This window comes from Vitis riparia, chromosome 11 (genome assembly GCF_004353265.1).
Source record: "Vitis riparia cultivar Riparia Gloire de Montpellier isolate 1030 chromosome 11, EGFV_Vit.rip_1.0, whole genome shotgun sequence".
Classification (NCBI taxonomy): domain Eukaryota; kingdom Viridiplantae; phylum Streptophyta; class Magnoliopsida; order Vitales; family Vitaceae; genus Vitis; species Vitis riparia.
This window is the reverse complement of record NC_048441.1, coordinates 15,916,321-15,929,906: the sequence shown is the minus strand read 5'-3', so window position 1 is coordinate 15,929,906 and position 13,586 is coordinate 15,916,321. Positions and strand designations below refer to the sequence as shown.

General features: G+C 35.9%; 1 protein-coding gene across 1 annotated transcript; it reads left to right on the top strand.

The window, feature by feature from the left end:
- Positions 1-1,523: 1,523 nt before the first annotated feature.
- LOC117925085 (ABC transporter G family member 32) lies at positions 1,524-13,388 on the top strand. Its single transcript, XM_034843920.1, has 24 exons — positions 1,524-2,010; positions 2,899-3,019; positions 3,143-3,231; positions 3,318-3,402; positions 5,249-5,408; positions 5,493-5,569; positions 5,675-5,728; positions 6,261-6,351; positions 6,429-6,730; positions 6,806-7,087; positions 7,485-7,801; positions 7,889-8,049; positions 8,129-8,232; positions 8,777-8,936; positions 9,048-9,170; positions 9,281-9,375; positions 9,460-9,792; positions 9,866-10,156; positions 10,532-10,615; positions 10,724-10,857; positions 10,961-11,188; positions 11,977-12,148; positions 12,246-12,500; positions 12,868-13,388. Exons 1-24 carry the CDS (start codon positions 1,736-1,738, stop codon positions 13,138-13,140), a joined length of 4,266 nt encoding a protein of 1,421 aa, XP_034699811.1. The 5' UTR covers positions 1,524-1,735; the 3' UTR covers positions 13,141-13,388.
- Positions 13,389-13,586: the final 198 nt, after the last annotated feature.

Sequence of the window (13,586 nt, the reverse complement as noted above, 5' to 3'; positions counted from 1 at the left end):
CTTCTAGTCTAAGGTCAACAACCGGCTATGGAGGAGGACTGATTACTCACACAATCTATCTTAATATCATGTACATATGAATTGATTTAGTTATTAATTTTCATTTAAATTTTGGGAAAAAAATAATTTCATGTATGATGCCATTTTGAGGCGGGAATATGAATTTATTTATTGCATAGATATTTTTATTATAAAATGAGAATTTCTATCACGTAAGGTTTTTTTTGGAAATGACATAATTTATATACTTTAATAATATTACCTTTTGTTTAAATTTTCAATAAATTAAACTAGAAGAAAAATAAGAAAGAAAGAACGCGTTTGATAGTATTTTTATTTGAAGTGTTCTTTTGATATTTATCAAAATATTTTTTATTTGGTCTTATAAGTATGTTTTTTAATATTTTAAAATTGTTTTCTAAATTTTACTTAAATGTTTAATTTCTCTTCAAAAATAATTTTTTTTCATGTTAAAAGTACAATTTTTTTTCCTAAAAATATAAAACATAATGTTTTCTTATAAATATAGAAAATTAATTTTTTCACTGATTTTTTAATAATTATACCAATATAAAAAAATGATGATAAATAAAGTATTGTAAATAAAATTATTTTGTAAAAATATAAAAAAATTTAGATTAAAAATATTTCAAGCTTTCAATTTGAAAATACTTTCCAAAATATATCATTATTTTATTCCCCGATTTATTTATAAGCACAACTTTCTTGAACATTTATTTTCTGAATTCCCATTAATTTTGGCACGTTTGTTTTTTAATTAAACAGTGCAATTGCTGAAAAAAGGACAAAAGTTAAGAAATATTAAATTTCGGTGCCAGAACAACCAAAAATTAAAACCAGAGCCTCTGTTCATTTTCTTCCAAAAATTAAACAGGGGAATGTCCCGTTCGGAACGTGTGGCTAGTCTTCCAATTCACATATTTTTTCATGATTTATAATTTTTTATTTATTTAAATGAAGTATAATTAAAATTAATATATATTTAAATTATTTAATCTTTATATTAATAAATTAAAATAAATAAAATAAATTTCACATAACAAATAACTTTTATTCTATTTTTTATTTTTTTATTTTTCTTTTTATTTTCCATCCATCGTTCTCCCCCAAATATACCTATACCCAAACATAGCTCTACGTTTTACTTTTGGGACACGCTGTTCCCAACCGTTTAATTCAAATGTCCCCGTAATTGCTACTCTCAATCGCCACGTCGATATGAAAATGTGATACTCGCTGCGTTCAACCAACACCTTTCGAAAAAAATCAGCCACACCGTAATCGGACTGCTACAGCCGCCTACTAAATGACGGAACTACCCTCTATTACTGGATATCGACTTTGAAGAGCGAGTACACAAAATAACCCACACCAGCGAGTATCCATCCGTGAATTTTCCCCGCCATCTTTGTCATTTCCCGCGGCCATTAAATGCACATCTCTCTGCAAATAAGTGTACCTCACCCAACGGACACCAGCTTAGAGAGAGAAAGCGAAAGAATATTTACAGTGGAGTCGTCCAGAGAGAGAAAGGAGGAAGGGCGGCATTAATGCAAAGCTCAACCACCCATTTGTTGAATAATAGAAGAAACCCTCAAAGCAGGCGCAGCGGCAGACAACTACCACCACCAGCATTGTAGTGCAAACCTTATCTCTCTGTTTTCCCTCTCATCCGGGGTTTGTGTGGCCTTGATGCTTTCTTGATCTGATCTCAATGTGGAACTCGGTGGAGAACGTGTTCGCGAGATCGGAGTCCTTCCGTGAGGACGGTGACGACGAGGAGGCTCTGAGATGGGCGGCGCTGGAGAGGTTGCCAACCTACGATAGGGTGCGGAGAGGCATTTTCACCAACATTGTTGGAGATAAGAAGGAGGTGGATTTGAATGAGTTAGAGCTCGAAGAGCGGAAGGTTGTCTTGGACCGGTTGGTGAATTCGATAGAGGAAGACGCGGAGCGCTTCTTTGGTAGGATAAGAAGGAGATTCGATGCGTAAGTCTCTGAGTTTGATGCTGATTTGGCGGTTTTGGTTGTTTAGAAAATGGTGGGGAAAAGACAAGGGACTGAAATTTTTAGTTTAGGTTGCTAAGGTCACTGTTGAGCTAAGTTAGAGTTGCTTTCTCTCGTTTTGGAAGCTGGCCAGATTAGAAAACACATTATTAAAATTAATTTTTTTTTCTTTTCTCTGTTTTCTCAGCAACAGAAAGAGAAAGTAGGGTTTGGGATTGTGAATCTGGTTGTAATATCGCTGTCTTCTTCCTGTTAGGAGAAATTGCAACATTTTCTAAAATCCCTTTCATCACAGCCTACATGCATTTTTGTGCTGCTGTTGTTGTTGGGAATGGTGATCTTAATTATTGGGACCTTTTAATTATGATGTGAACCACATTTTGCTCGGTTAGGTGGCCCGATATCTAAGAGATTAATGCAATTCCCTTTATCAAAATGGGTCTTATAGTCTAAGTGAATTGTGTGGACACTTTTCACTATGATAGGTTTTGTAACACTCCTGGTGTCAGGTCGAGAGTGAAGGTCAAGGTTCATGCCAGACCCTCTTCTGTCACCAACTAGGGTCCCAGGCATTTGACATCTGTTTGTGGAGGATTCATATCAAATTGAGAAGTGCTTGCAAAATAATCCAAGCTTTACAATTTCTAATCTGGTTCCATAAACCTATGCTCAAATGGTAGGGATAGGTCTTGCAGGTTCTGTTTATATACGTTCTTGATTGGTTATTTACTTCTGAATTTTAGGAGATTGTTTGATGCATGAATTGTGAAAATTTACTCAGGAGCTGTCGTTCTCTTTTGTCTTTATTGTTCCTTAGCTAATTTTGGCCAGCTGTTTAATCATCTCTTTCGACTGCTTATGATATTGCAGGGTAGATTTGGAATTTCCAGAGATTGAGGTCCGATTTCAGCACCTAGTAGTTGACTCATTTGTCCATGTTGGAAGCAGGGCATTGCCAACCATTCCCAATTTCATTTTCAACATGAGTGAGGTAGTTTCCGCTATTAATTACCATTCATGAACACAATTTCCCTCCCTTGCTGATTTTTTTTAATATTTTTTCTGAATTAATTTTTATTTTTTAAAAAATTCACCTACTGTAAATGTCTTCAAGGCCTTGTTAAGGAAATTGCGGATATACAAAGGCATGCAAAAGAAGCTGACAATTTTAGATGATATCAGTGGGATAATTAGACCTTCAAGGTATATTTTTTGAGTTATTAACGAAACACAGTTAGCGAACGTTTGATCAGTGTTTGTGGTTGACAAGATTTGGTGGTTTGATTTAGGTTGACTCTGCTATTGGGCCCACCAAGCTCTGGAAAGACAACACTACTGTTGGCCCTTGCTGGACGCCTTGGATCTGATTTGAAGGTACTGAGATTTATTTTGTCTGATACAGTAATGATTGAATCTGTCTTATTATACTATTTGGTATTGGTATTGTGTGCAATATTCTACTGGGGAAATCATTCAAATTATGATCCCTCTCCTAGATCATTGTAAGGGGTTTGCTTGATTGCGGTACTGACCTAAGAATGAGGAGCTATTCTAAATGCATTTTTGCCATGAACTTGGGTAATCATGTGAAAATTGGGAAATGCTTCTAAAGATGAATCTGACCCATGGATAACACCTAGAGAGGTGTTGGGGGGGTTGTGAATAGATGTTTTTAAAACAATTTGAGATGGTATCTTACAAATGCTGACAAATTCCCTGTTTTTCTCAAATGTTTTGAGTTTCTTTTTCAATCGTATCAACCAACAAGCAAATCACAAGTAACAATGGATGCACCAATACACTTTCAACAAATTAGTGAATGCAAGTCACATACATATGAATCAACACTCCCCAATCATGTTATGTAAGACATTGAATCAACACAAAAATGCATTTTTACATGTCTTTGATATCAACACCAAAAACTGAAATGCACTATATTCTTTCAAAATTTCAATGATCTAATTTCAGCTCATATTGCAATTAATCATCCAAAATATCACAATGGAAATATCATATAAGCTAATGAATAATGAATCAAAGGATGAAATGGAATAAAGAGAAAATGACACCAATATTTTAATGTGGAAAACCTTCGAAGAGATAAAAAACCACTAACCTCAAGCGATCAATTCATCCATTATAAAAAAAATCAATTGAATACAAAGGATTTAACTAGCTCAAGCCTTCAATCCTCTCTTGGACTACTTGCTTAGAACCTTTAAACTTCAGTTACCCATTTTCTTCTTTCGAAGCACACTTGGAATCCACACCAAGCTTGATCTTGACCTCTTCTTGAATCCATACAAGAAGAAATTTTGGTTTTACCCCAAAATGATGAATAACACAATGAATTAACCCATTTGGAACAAAAATTTCTCACTCAAAAATTGATTTTCAACTCAAACCCAAGTGATTTTCTCTCAAGACAAATACTTCCCCAATTTGGTAAGAAAAAACTTGAAGCTCAAAACAGTTCTCACCCTCACAACCGTCTTCTCCACTCCCGAAAAGAAGACTTAAGTATTAGGCCAATGGTCAAGAGTGATTTAGTAAAGGCTGAAGGAATGCAGATGTGATTGCAGTTTGATCGATCAGACAAGAATAAAAAAGCTGGGTACAACAGAGACTGTTACCCTTAAGTTTGATTAATAAAAAATCAATCCAAAGAATTAAGTATTATGTTTTACACTCCTTAAGCAACCACTCCATTTTTCAATAAAATGATAGGAGTTTTAAAACATGGTTGATCAATGTTTGCCATCATCCAACATCTCAAAAGCACTTACCATCTCCTCTAGCCGTTTTCAAACACAAACAATTTGGAAAAGGCAAGTGTCCAAGGGAGGATTTGAAGAGTATGAGCTGAGAGGCACAATGGGAATTTTGACCTGGAATTGCCAATACACTAATACGCTTACAGCTTCTTATGACAAGCCAGACATCACAATTGATCACTACTGAGACAAGTCAGCTCATGGACACATTTTGGTATTGCCACGCTAGCTGCCTGTTTCAGGAGTGAAGAAAAGTAGATGTGTTTAGCTATGATACATAGCATTGCTGCAGAACATAAATGATGAAAATACTGATAATGATAAGATGAAGATGACTAAGGCAATTAAGATTTAAATATGATATTATGGTTAAGTTCTAGTCCTCAATGATTAACATTGATTTGCTATTACTATTTAGATTTAATACCTTGATTGCTCTGAAGGTGTCAGGGAGAATTACATATAATGGACACAATCTAAATGAGTTTGTTCCTCAAAGGACATCTGCTTATGTCAGTCAATATGATTGGCATGTTGCAGAGATGACCGTGAGGGAAACTCTCGAGTTCTCAGGACGTTGTCAAGGTGTTGGATTCAAATATGGTAAGCTGTGGAAGTCTCATGTTTTGCTTTGAGTTTGTAGAAGTAAGTCTCACTTAGATATCGGAGTATTGATCATTTTGACAGATATGCTTTTGGAACTTGCAAGAAGAGAAAAGGCCGCTGGGATCATACCTGATGAAGATCTTGATATATTCATCAAGGTGCATGCATCCATTATAACTTTTTTTTTTTTTCTCTCCTTGCCTGATAACATCAAGGCTTTAGAATTGATACCATCTTTATGCTATTATGAGTATTTTCTCTAGGCATTAGCTCTTGGGGGCCAGGAGACAAGCCTTGTGGTGGAGTACATTTTAAAGGTATTCTCTAGATTCTGGTTACTGTTGGATGCATATAGTACTGATGCATTTTAACTTCTCTGTGCCAGTCCTACCAGCTCTTAACTTCTGTTTGCCTTCTATGGGGTCTAACAACTGTGTTGGGTTTAAAGACATATCATCTGATAATCTCTCTCCACTAATAAATTCAATCCTATGGAAACTTTATGGTAGTGATACCTTTCCATTTTAAAGTGAAAGCTTTATGGAGAATGTTATAGCTGCCTCTAGCTTTCTTTATTTCTTCAATTAGTTCTTGTCGTGGAGAACTTCTTTCAGCATGGACATTGGTTGAACATGCTGCAAAAATGTTGGCACTCCCTTTGTGACTAATCTTTATTCGTCCATTTTATGATAACATATTTCTAGTCCTTTGCCATAATTCCTGTGCATGTATTGTTTTGTATATAAAAGTAGTGTATAGAGCAAAATCAATGTTTGGAAAAATAAGATTTAAAGAGTGATTCAAAAGTCTTTTAACTTCTCCTTAAGTACTAAAATTTATCTGACAAAGATTTTAGGGTTAGATATATGTGCGGACACGCTGGTGGGAGATGAAATGCTTAAGGGGATCTCTGGGGGGCAAAAAAAACGGCTAACTACAGGTTTGATTCTTCTGTCTTTTGGGTATGAAAAAGGCAGACAAATTCATGCATGCTGATGTGGTTGATATGTGTGGCAGGAGAATTGCTAGTGGGTCCAGCTAAAGTGCTTTTCATGGATGAGATATCAACTGGGCTTGATAGTTCAACTACTTACCAAATCATCAAGTATCTTAGGCATTCAACTTGTGCACTTGGTGGTACCACAATAGTTTCTCTGCTTCAACCTGCCCCAGAGACATATGAGTTGTTTGATGATGTTATGCTTTTGTGTGAGGGTCAAATTGTTTACCAGGGACCCCGTGATGCTGCTCTTGATTTCTTTTCATACATGGGATTTAGTTGTCCTGAACGGAAAAATGTGGCAGACTTCTTGCAAGAAGTAAGTGGCACTGGGCTTGGAATGTCAATTTCTTTTTATTGCATGATACATCTTTGTTCAAATTTCTGTCCACAGGTTGTATCAAAGAAGGACCAGGAGCAGTATTGGTCTGTTTTGGATCGCCCATATCGCTACATACCTGTAGCAAAGTTTGCTGAAGCTTTTCGCTCATATCGTGCCGGGAGGTATTTGTATGAAGAACTTGAAGTTCCTTTTGATAGACGTTATAATCATCCAGCAGCTTTGTCAACTTCCAGCTATGGTGTAAAGAGGAGTGAACTTCTCAAGACCAGCTTTTACTGGCAGAAACTATTGATGAAACGAAATTCATTTATCTATGTTTTCAAATTCATTCAGGTATCATTGCAATTCTCTGTGTAGAAATTCTAAGCTACTTTTCTCTGAAATGTTGAACAAGTCAACATTAGCTTCTTGGCACCAACCAGGTTATTAATGAACTATAAATAAATCTATGATTTTGGCTCTACCATTTTGGTTATGTGCCAATCATTTATCTTTGCTTTCAGATGCATTCATCATTCATTAACATTTTATCTCCATTGAAATTAAGAACCTCATGTATTGAGATACATCAAATGAATTGATACTAATTTCTTGGCATCAGACCAGCTTTCTAATAAATGTAAAAAGATGTGATCTGATCTTACCATTTTTTGTTGTGTGCTAATTATCTGAAAGAAAAGTGCTTACAAAATTCTTGTACTTATGCATGCTACTGTGTACTATTTTACAGCTTCTGTTTGTTGCTTTAATCACGATGACTGTTTTCTTCCGCACAACAATGCACCACCGCACAGTAGATGATGGAGGCTTATATCTTGGGGCAATGTATTTTTCCATGGTCATCATTCTGTTTAATGGATTTACGGAGGTTTCCATGCTAGTTGCCAAGCTTCCGGTTCTTTACAAGCATAGGGACCTGCACTTCTACCCATGCTGGGTTTATACACTTCCTTCTTGGGTCTTGAGCATTCCGACTTCACTCATAGAGTCTGGTTTCTGGGTGGCAGTTACATATTATGTGGTTGGATATGATCCCGCGATTACTAGGTAAAGATTATGGTCAATTGGAATTTGGCTTGAAATGTAATGGTTAATTTGGGATGGGGCTTCTCATTTTAATTTTTAAATCTGCAGATTCTTTCAGCAGTTCCTGATATTTTTCTTTCTCCACCAAATGTCAATTGCTCTTTTTCGCGTGATGGGATCCTTGGGGAGAAATATGATAGTTGCCAACACCTTTGGATCTTTTGCTATGTTGGTTGTCATGGCTCTTGGAGGATACATTATTTCAAGAGGTAAGATTAAAACTTCTCTCAACATTTATATTATTACTTACATATAACATTCATTCATTTTCTCTCTTCATTGAAACAGATAGTATTCCAAGTTGGTGGGTCTGGGGTTTCTGGTTTTCTCCTTTAATGTATGCTCAAAATGCAGCTTCTGTGAATGAATTTCTTGGGCATTCTTGGGATAAGGTAATTTGTTTATGTCATTGACTGACTGTTCTTTTCTCAGTTTCAGCTTTGAGTAGATATATTTCCTTTAGCTTGATCTAGCATGGAGTTATTACAGTAAAAATATTTTGGGGGTATTTGGAGAATTTACAAATGTACTGTTAGATGATGCTTGAGGAGAGTTGAAATGCATGAAAAACCTTCCAGTGGATTTGTTATCCTCTTAATTGAGTTTGGAAACTTCACATATTTTGCATAAATCAACTATAACCTAATGGAGCTACCCTATATTGTACAAATATTGCATTAGCAAGTTAGGAGCCTTATTTATTCCGCTATATATATATATATTATTGTTATTGTGGTCTGACTTCTATCTATTTCTCATTTCACAAACTTAGTAAACAAGCATTTTGTCAGGAGGGTTTTTTCAAGTATTGAGAGTCATTTTCACATGTTTCAATACATTTTCCTTATATTCACTAGCTGACACAAATGACTATTTTAATGTTCTTCCTTCTATGTGGACACTCATGGTTCTTTGTTCTATCATTTGTTCATGTAGAGACCTAGGAACGATACTAATTTTTCGTTAGGTGAGGAAGTATTGCGAGCACGCAGTTTGTTCCCAGAGAGTTACTGGTATTGGATTGGAGTTGGTGCTTTGTTCGGATATACAGTTCTCTTCAATATCCTTTTCACTGTCTTCTTAACATACCTTAATCGTAAGTCATCCCTCTGTAGAATGCTTTTTAAAACACAACTTCTGGAATCATATGTAAATGAAAATTAAAAAATGATAACCAATTGTGTTCTTGTTTTTCTATATCCTTCAGCCTTGGGGAAGCGACAAGCTGTTGTTTCGAAGGAAGAACTAAAAGACAAGGACATGAGAAGAAATGGTGAAACTGTTGTCATTGAGCTGAGACAATACTTGCAGCACTCAGACTCAGTAGCTGGTCTGTAGAATAGATTCTATATTGACTTTTCTGATTTTATCATATTATTTTTCAAGAGAATGACAAAATTCCAAAATTCCTGCTTATATCTCATCTTAAATTCTGGGCAGAAAAAAAATTTAAGCAGCAGAAAGGCATGGTTCTTCCATTTCAACCACTTTCCATGTGTTTCAAGAATATCAATTACTTTGTCGATGTGCCTCTGGTGTGTATTTTGCTCCTTCTCTTTATGCCATTTATTTTGGGAATTATTTGACTTCGTATTTTCCTCATTGAAATATGGCTTCAGGAATTGAAGCAACAAGGAATAGTAGAAGATAGATTGCAGTTGTTGGTTAATGTTACTGGAGCATTTAGGCCTGGTGTGCTTACAGCATTGGTTGGAGTCAGTGGTGCTGGTAAAACCACTCTCATGGACGTATTAGCTGGTAGAAAAACTGGTGGGGTCATAGAAGGGAGCATACATATATCTGGTTATCCCAAAAAGCAAGAAACTTTTGCAAGGATTTCTGGTTACTGTGAGCAAAGTGATATTCATTCCCCTTGTTTGACTGTTCTTGAATCACTTCTATTCTCTGCTTGGCTCCGGTTACCATCAGATGTTGACTTGGAGACTCAAAGGGTAATTATTAAAAGTGTTTTTCCGTTTATTATAACTCAAGTAAGAAATGACATCTGGAGTATTGGAATTTCAGGCCTTTGTTGAGGAGGTGATGGAACTTGTGGAGCTTACTCAATTAAGTGGGGCACTGGTTGGTCTACCAGGGATTGATGGTTTGTCCACTGAGCAGCGGAAAAGATTAACAATCGCTGTTGAACTGGTCGCTAATCCTTCCATAGTGTTCATGGATGAGCCCACATCAGGTTTGGATGCAAGGGCCGCAGCCATTGTGATGAGGACTGTGAGGAATATTGTAAATACTGGGAGAACAATTGTGTGTACAATCCACCAGCCCAGCATAGACATTTTTGAATCCTTTGATGAGGTCTTTCCCTCTTTTTGTTTTCATAGAATGCTTCTATAAGAGAATTTTCTTTCCTGAAAAAAAAAAATTATGAGTTGCAGGATATGGTCATGATATGGTTGACAGAATCACAATTTAATCTCTCCATTTATCCATCTATATATAATCCACCCCCCATGTTTGCGTGTGTGCCCCATGGATCTTGTTGTTAGGACTTCCATAGCTTTTGTTGGTGGCACCCTTCTTTCTTTCTCTGGATGATATGCCCATATTTCTGCATAAGAAGAATGTTAGGGACAGCTAAACTACTCATATTTTTCCTAGCATATATGCATTGATATTCATTTGTACTGATTTTTTTGTTGATCTTCGCTTCTTCTTATGTGTTCATTGCAGCTTTTATTTATGAAACGCGGAGGAGAGCTCATTTATGCAGGTCGACTTGGCCCCAAGTCTTGTGAGCTCATTCAGTTTTTTGAGGTTTGATTGTGCCCGTTTACAAATCCCTAGATGTTTGATTTACTGGTCTTATTTGTTGTTTTTAAATTCGTCCTTGTTATTTTAGTACCAAATATATTCATTTTCTAGGCAGTTGAAGGGGTGCCCAAGATCAGGCCTGGATACAATCCTGCTGCATGGATGCTAGAGATTGCTTCTTCAGCAGAAGAAACCCGTCTTGGTGTGGATTTTGCGGACATATACCGAAGATCAAATTTATTTCAGTATGTGCAGTTCCCCTGGAATTCCATCGATCGATTTTACATTTTCTGTCCCAGTCCAACTATCCTTTTCTTTGTTTAACCATTTTGTCCTTTCTTTTAACAGACGTAACAAACTGATAGTGGAACGTTTAAGCAAACCAAGCAGTGATTCAAAAGAGTTAAACTTCCCAACAAAGTATTCTCAATCATTTTTGGACCAGTTTCTCGCTTGTCTTTGGAAGCAAAATCTATCTTATTGGAGAAACCCACAATACACTGCAGTCCGCTTCTTCTACACTGTTATCATCTCGTTGATGTTTGGGACAATATGTTGGGGATTTGGTTCAAAAAGGTCTGTTTTAAAGCTCTTTTTACCCTTCTTTTCCTTCATGCTATGCTTGGTTTCCAAAAAAATTCTAAGAAAAAAAAAGTTAAAGAAAATGATTTTCTTATGTTTGGTTTACAATGAAAAATATGGAAGGAAATAAAATATAATTAAAATTACTTTAAAATTTTATACATTTTCAATTTATTTAATCTTTATATAAAAGAAGAAAAATAAGTGACACGAGTTTAAAGAAGCGCTTAAAAATAAATTGGCTTCAAATCTATTTTCATTTTCCTTTACTTTTTATTTCTTTCTATTTTTCCTCTCTATTTTCTTTTTCTTACATTTTTCCTCAAAATTTTCAATAACGAAACATAGGTTTACCGTCTCATCCATAAGATGAATCTTTATTGAAAAGCTTTTTCTCACTTTGCATCTTACATCTATAGTAGCACATACTTGAAGATCAACTATTTGGTTCCAATTACCAGTTCTATGAGTAGTGGTGTAGGCAGCAGTGGAAGGGTCCTGGATAGAGTGTAGTGATGAAAAGAATTTGTGGTCCCATTTGCTCCTATTTTTGTTTCTTCTGCTCCCCCTATCTGAGAGAAGATTGATGGATGATTGCCGAATTCACTGTGGGCAAAAGTGGAGCACAAAAACTCTGGATCCATTTTTTGTTTCAAATTGTTTTAATGTTGATGTTCAATAGTTTCTTCCTTTTGTTTTCTTGCATGTAAAATCTTCTTTTGAGCCCAAATGTCTATATCACCAGACTCTATAACACTGTTATCTTCTCCCCCATCCTACAGGGAACGCCAGCAGGATATCTTTAATGCCATGGGATCCATGTATGCAGCAGTCCTGTTCATTGGAATTACCAATGCCACAGCGGTTCAACCTGTTGTTTCTGTTGAAAGATTTGTTTCATATCGAGAGAGAGCTGCTGGGTTGTATTCAGCTTTACCATTTGCATTTGCTCAGGTCTTACCTACTGACCTTTTCCAGTTTCTTACATTTATTTCTTCACAAGCCCTGGATTTCCATTGAGGTAGCTGATGTCTTGTTTCTCCTCATGCAGGTTGCAATTGAGTTTCCTTATGTTTTTGCACAGACACTTATTTACAGCGTAATTTTTTACTCCCTGGCTTCATTTGAGTGGACAGCTTTGAAGTTTACTTGGTACATCTTCTTTATGTATTTCACTTTGCTATACTTCACCTTCTTTGGAATGATGACCACTGCTGTCACACCCAACCATAATGTGGCTGCCATTATCGCTGCTCCGTTCTATATGCTCTGGAACCTCTTCAGTGGCTTCATGATTCCTCACAAGGTAATGAATTGTCATTTTCTGGTCCTTTAGAATCCATTGTTGCTTGATATGACATTCATTCTGTGTCACATGAATTAGGAATTGATTAATCGACATCTCCATAGAATTTTGAAACAACTTGAAACCCGGGTCTACAGTTTCTTTGATCCTATCCTCAATCCTTTTCCCCCATGCACTTAGTCACATGTAACATGGGATTATGGAGGATGAGTACATACACTTTAGTTAACTTTCAATGAACATCAAAGAATCCATTCATTTAAGTCAATTTCCCTATAGTTTATCCTCTCCTCTCTCATACATGGTTTCTTTAATTTTTCTCATTTTTGTGCTGTTGTACCTCAAATTCCAATTTCCCTTTTTTCAGTGGATTCCCATATGGTGGAGGTGGTATTACTGGGCAAACCCCGTAGCCTGGAGTCTCTATGGCCTTCTAACTTCACAGTATGGTGACAATGACAACCTGGTGAAGCTGTCAGATGGAATTAACACAGTGCCTATAAACCGGTTACTCAGGGAAGTGTTTGGATTCAGGCATGATTTCCTGGTCATCTCCGGTTTCATGGTGGTTAGTTTTTGTTTGATGTTCGCGGTGATTTTTGCCTATGCTATAAAATCATTCAACTTCCAAAAGAGGTAAAGAGGAGGGTTTGCATGCCACTAGAATTGAAGGGTTACAGGGTATAAGAATTTTGTTTGTTTCTCATAAGAGAATGTTAAATTTTGAGCTTTGTATAGCCAGCATGATTGTATGTAGAGTGACGATGACACCTTCATGTAATTTCTCATTCTTGTGCATGAATTAATAATTATATTTACATACTTCATTGTTGTCTTCTTCTGCAGGATTCAACATGTTAGAATGTTGTATGTTTATATTACTGTCAAGCCATGGTTGATATCAAAAAGTCCACTTTAGTTTCATATCTGTTGACCAAAAAGTTACTTTTAGCTTTATAGGAAAAGTAAAATATTTTGATTTTTTTCTATATTGTAAAAAAAAACTTAGTGTAGTGGTGTTTGTTTTTTTTTTAAAGTTGTAAATTATTTGTTTTTATTGATGTTTGAATGTTAAATATTTTTATT

What these genes read in the sequence shown, in the direction of transcription:
- LOC117925085 (XM_034843920.1), top strand. Translation starts at nt 1,736, where the DNA reads ATGTGGAACTCGGTGGAGAACGTGTTCGCGAGATCGGAGTCCTTCCGT. An exon ending in TGGTGGAGTACATTTTAAAG is followed by an intron (nt 5,729 to 6,260) that starts GTATTCTCTAGA and finishes TATCTGACAAAG; the next exon opens with ATTTTAGGGTTAGATATATG. An exon ending in CGAAGATCAAATTTATTTCA is followed by an intron (nt 10,858 to 10,960) that starts GTATGTGCAGTT and finishes TTCTTTTAACAG; the next exon opens with ACGTAACAAACTGATAGTGG.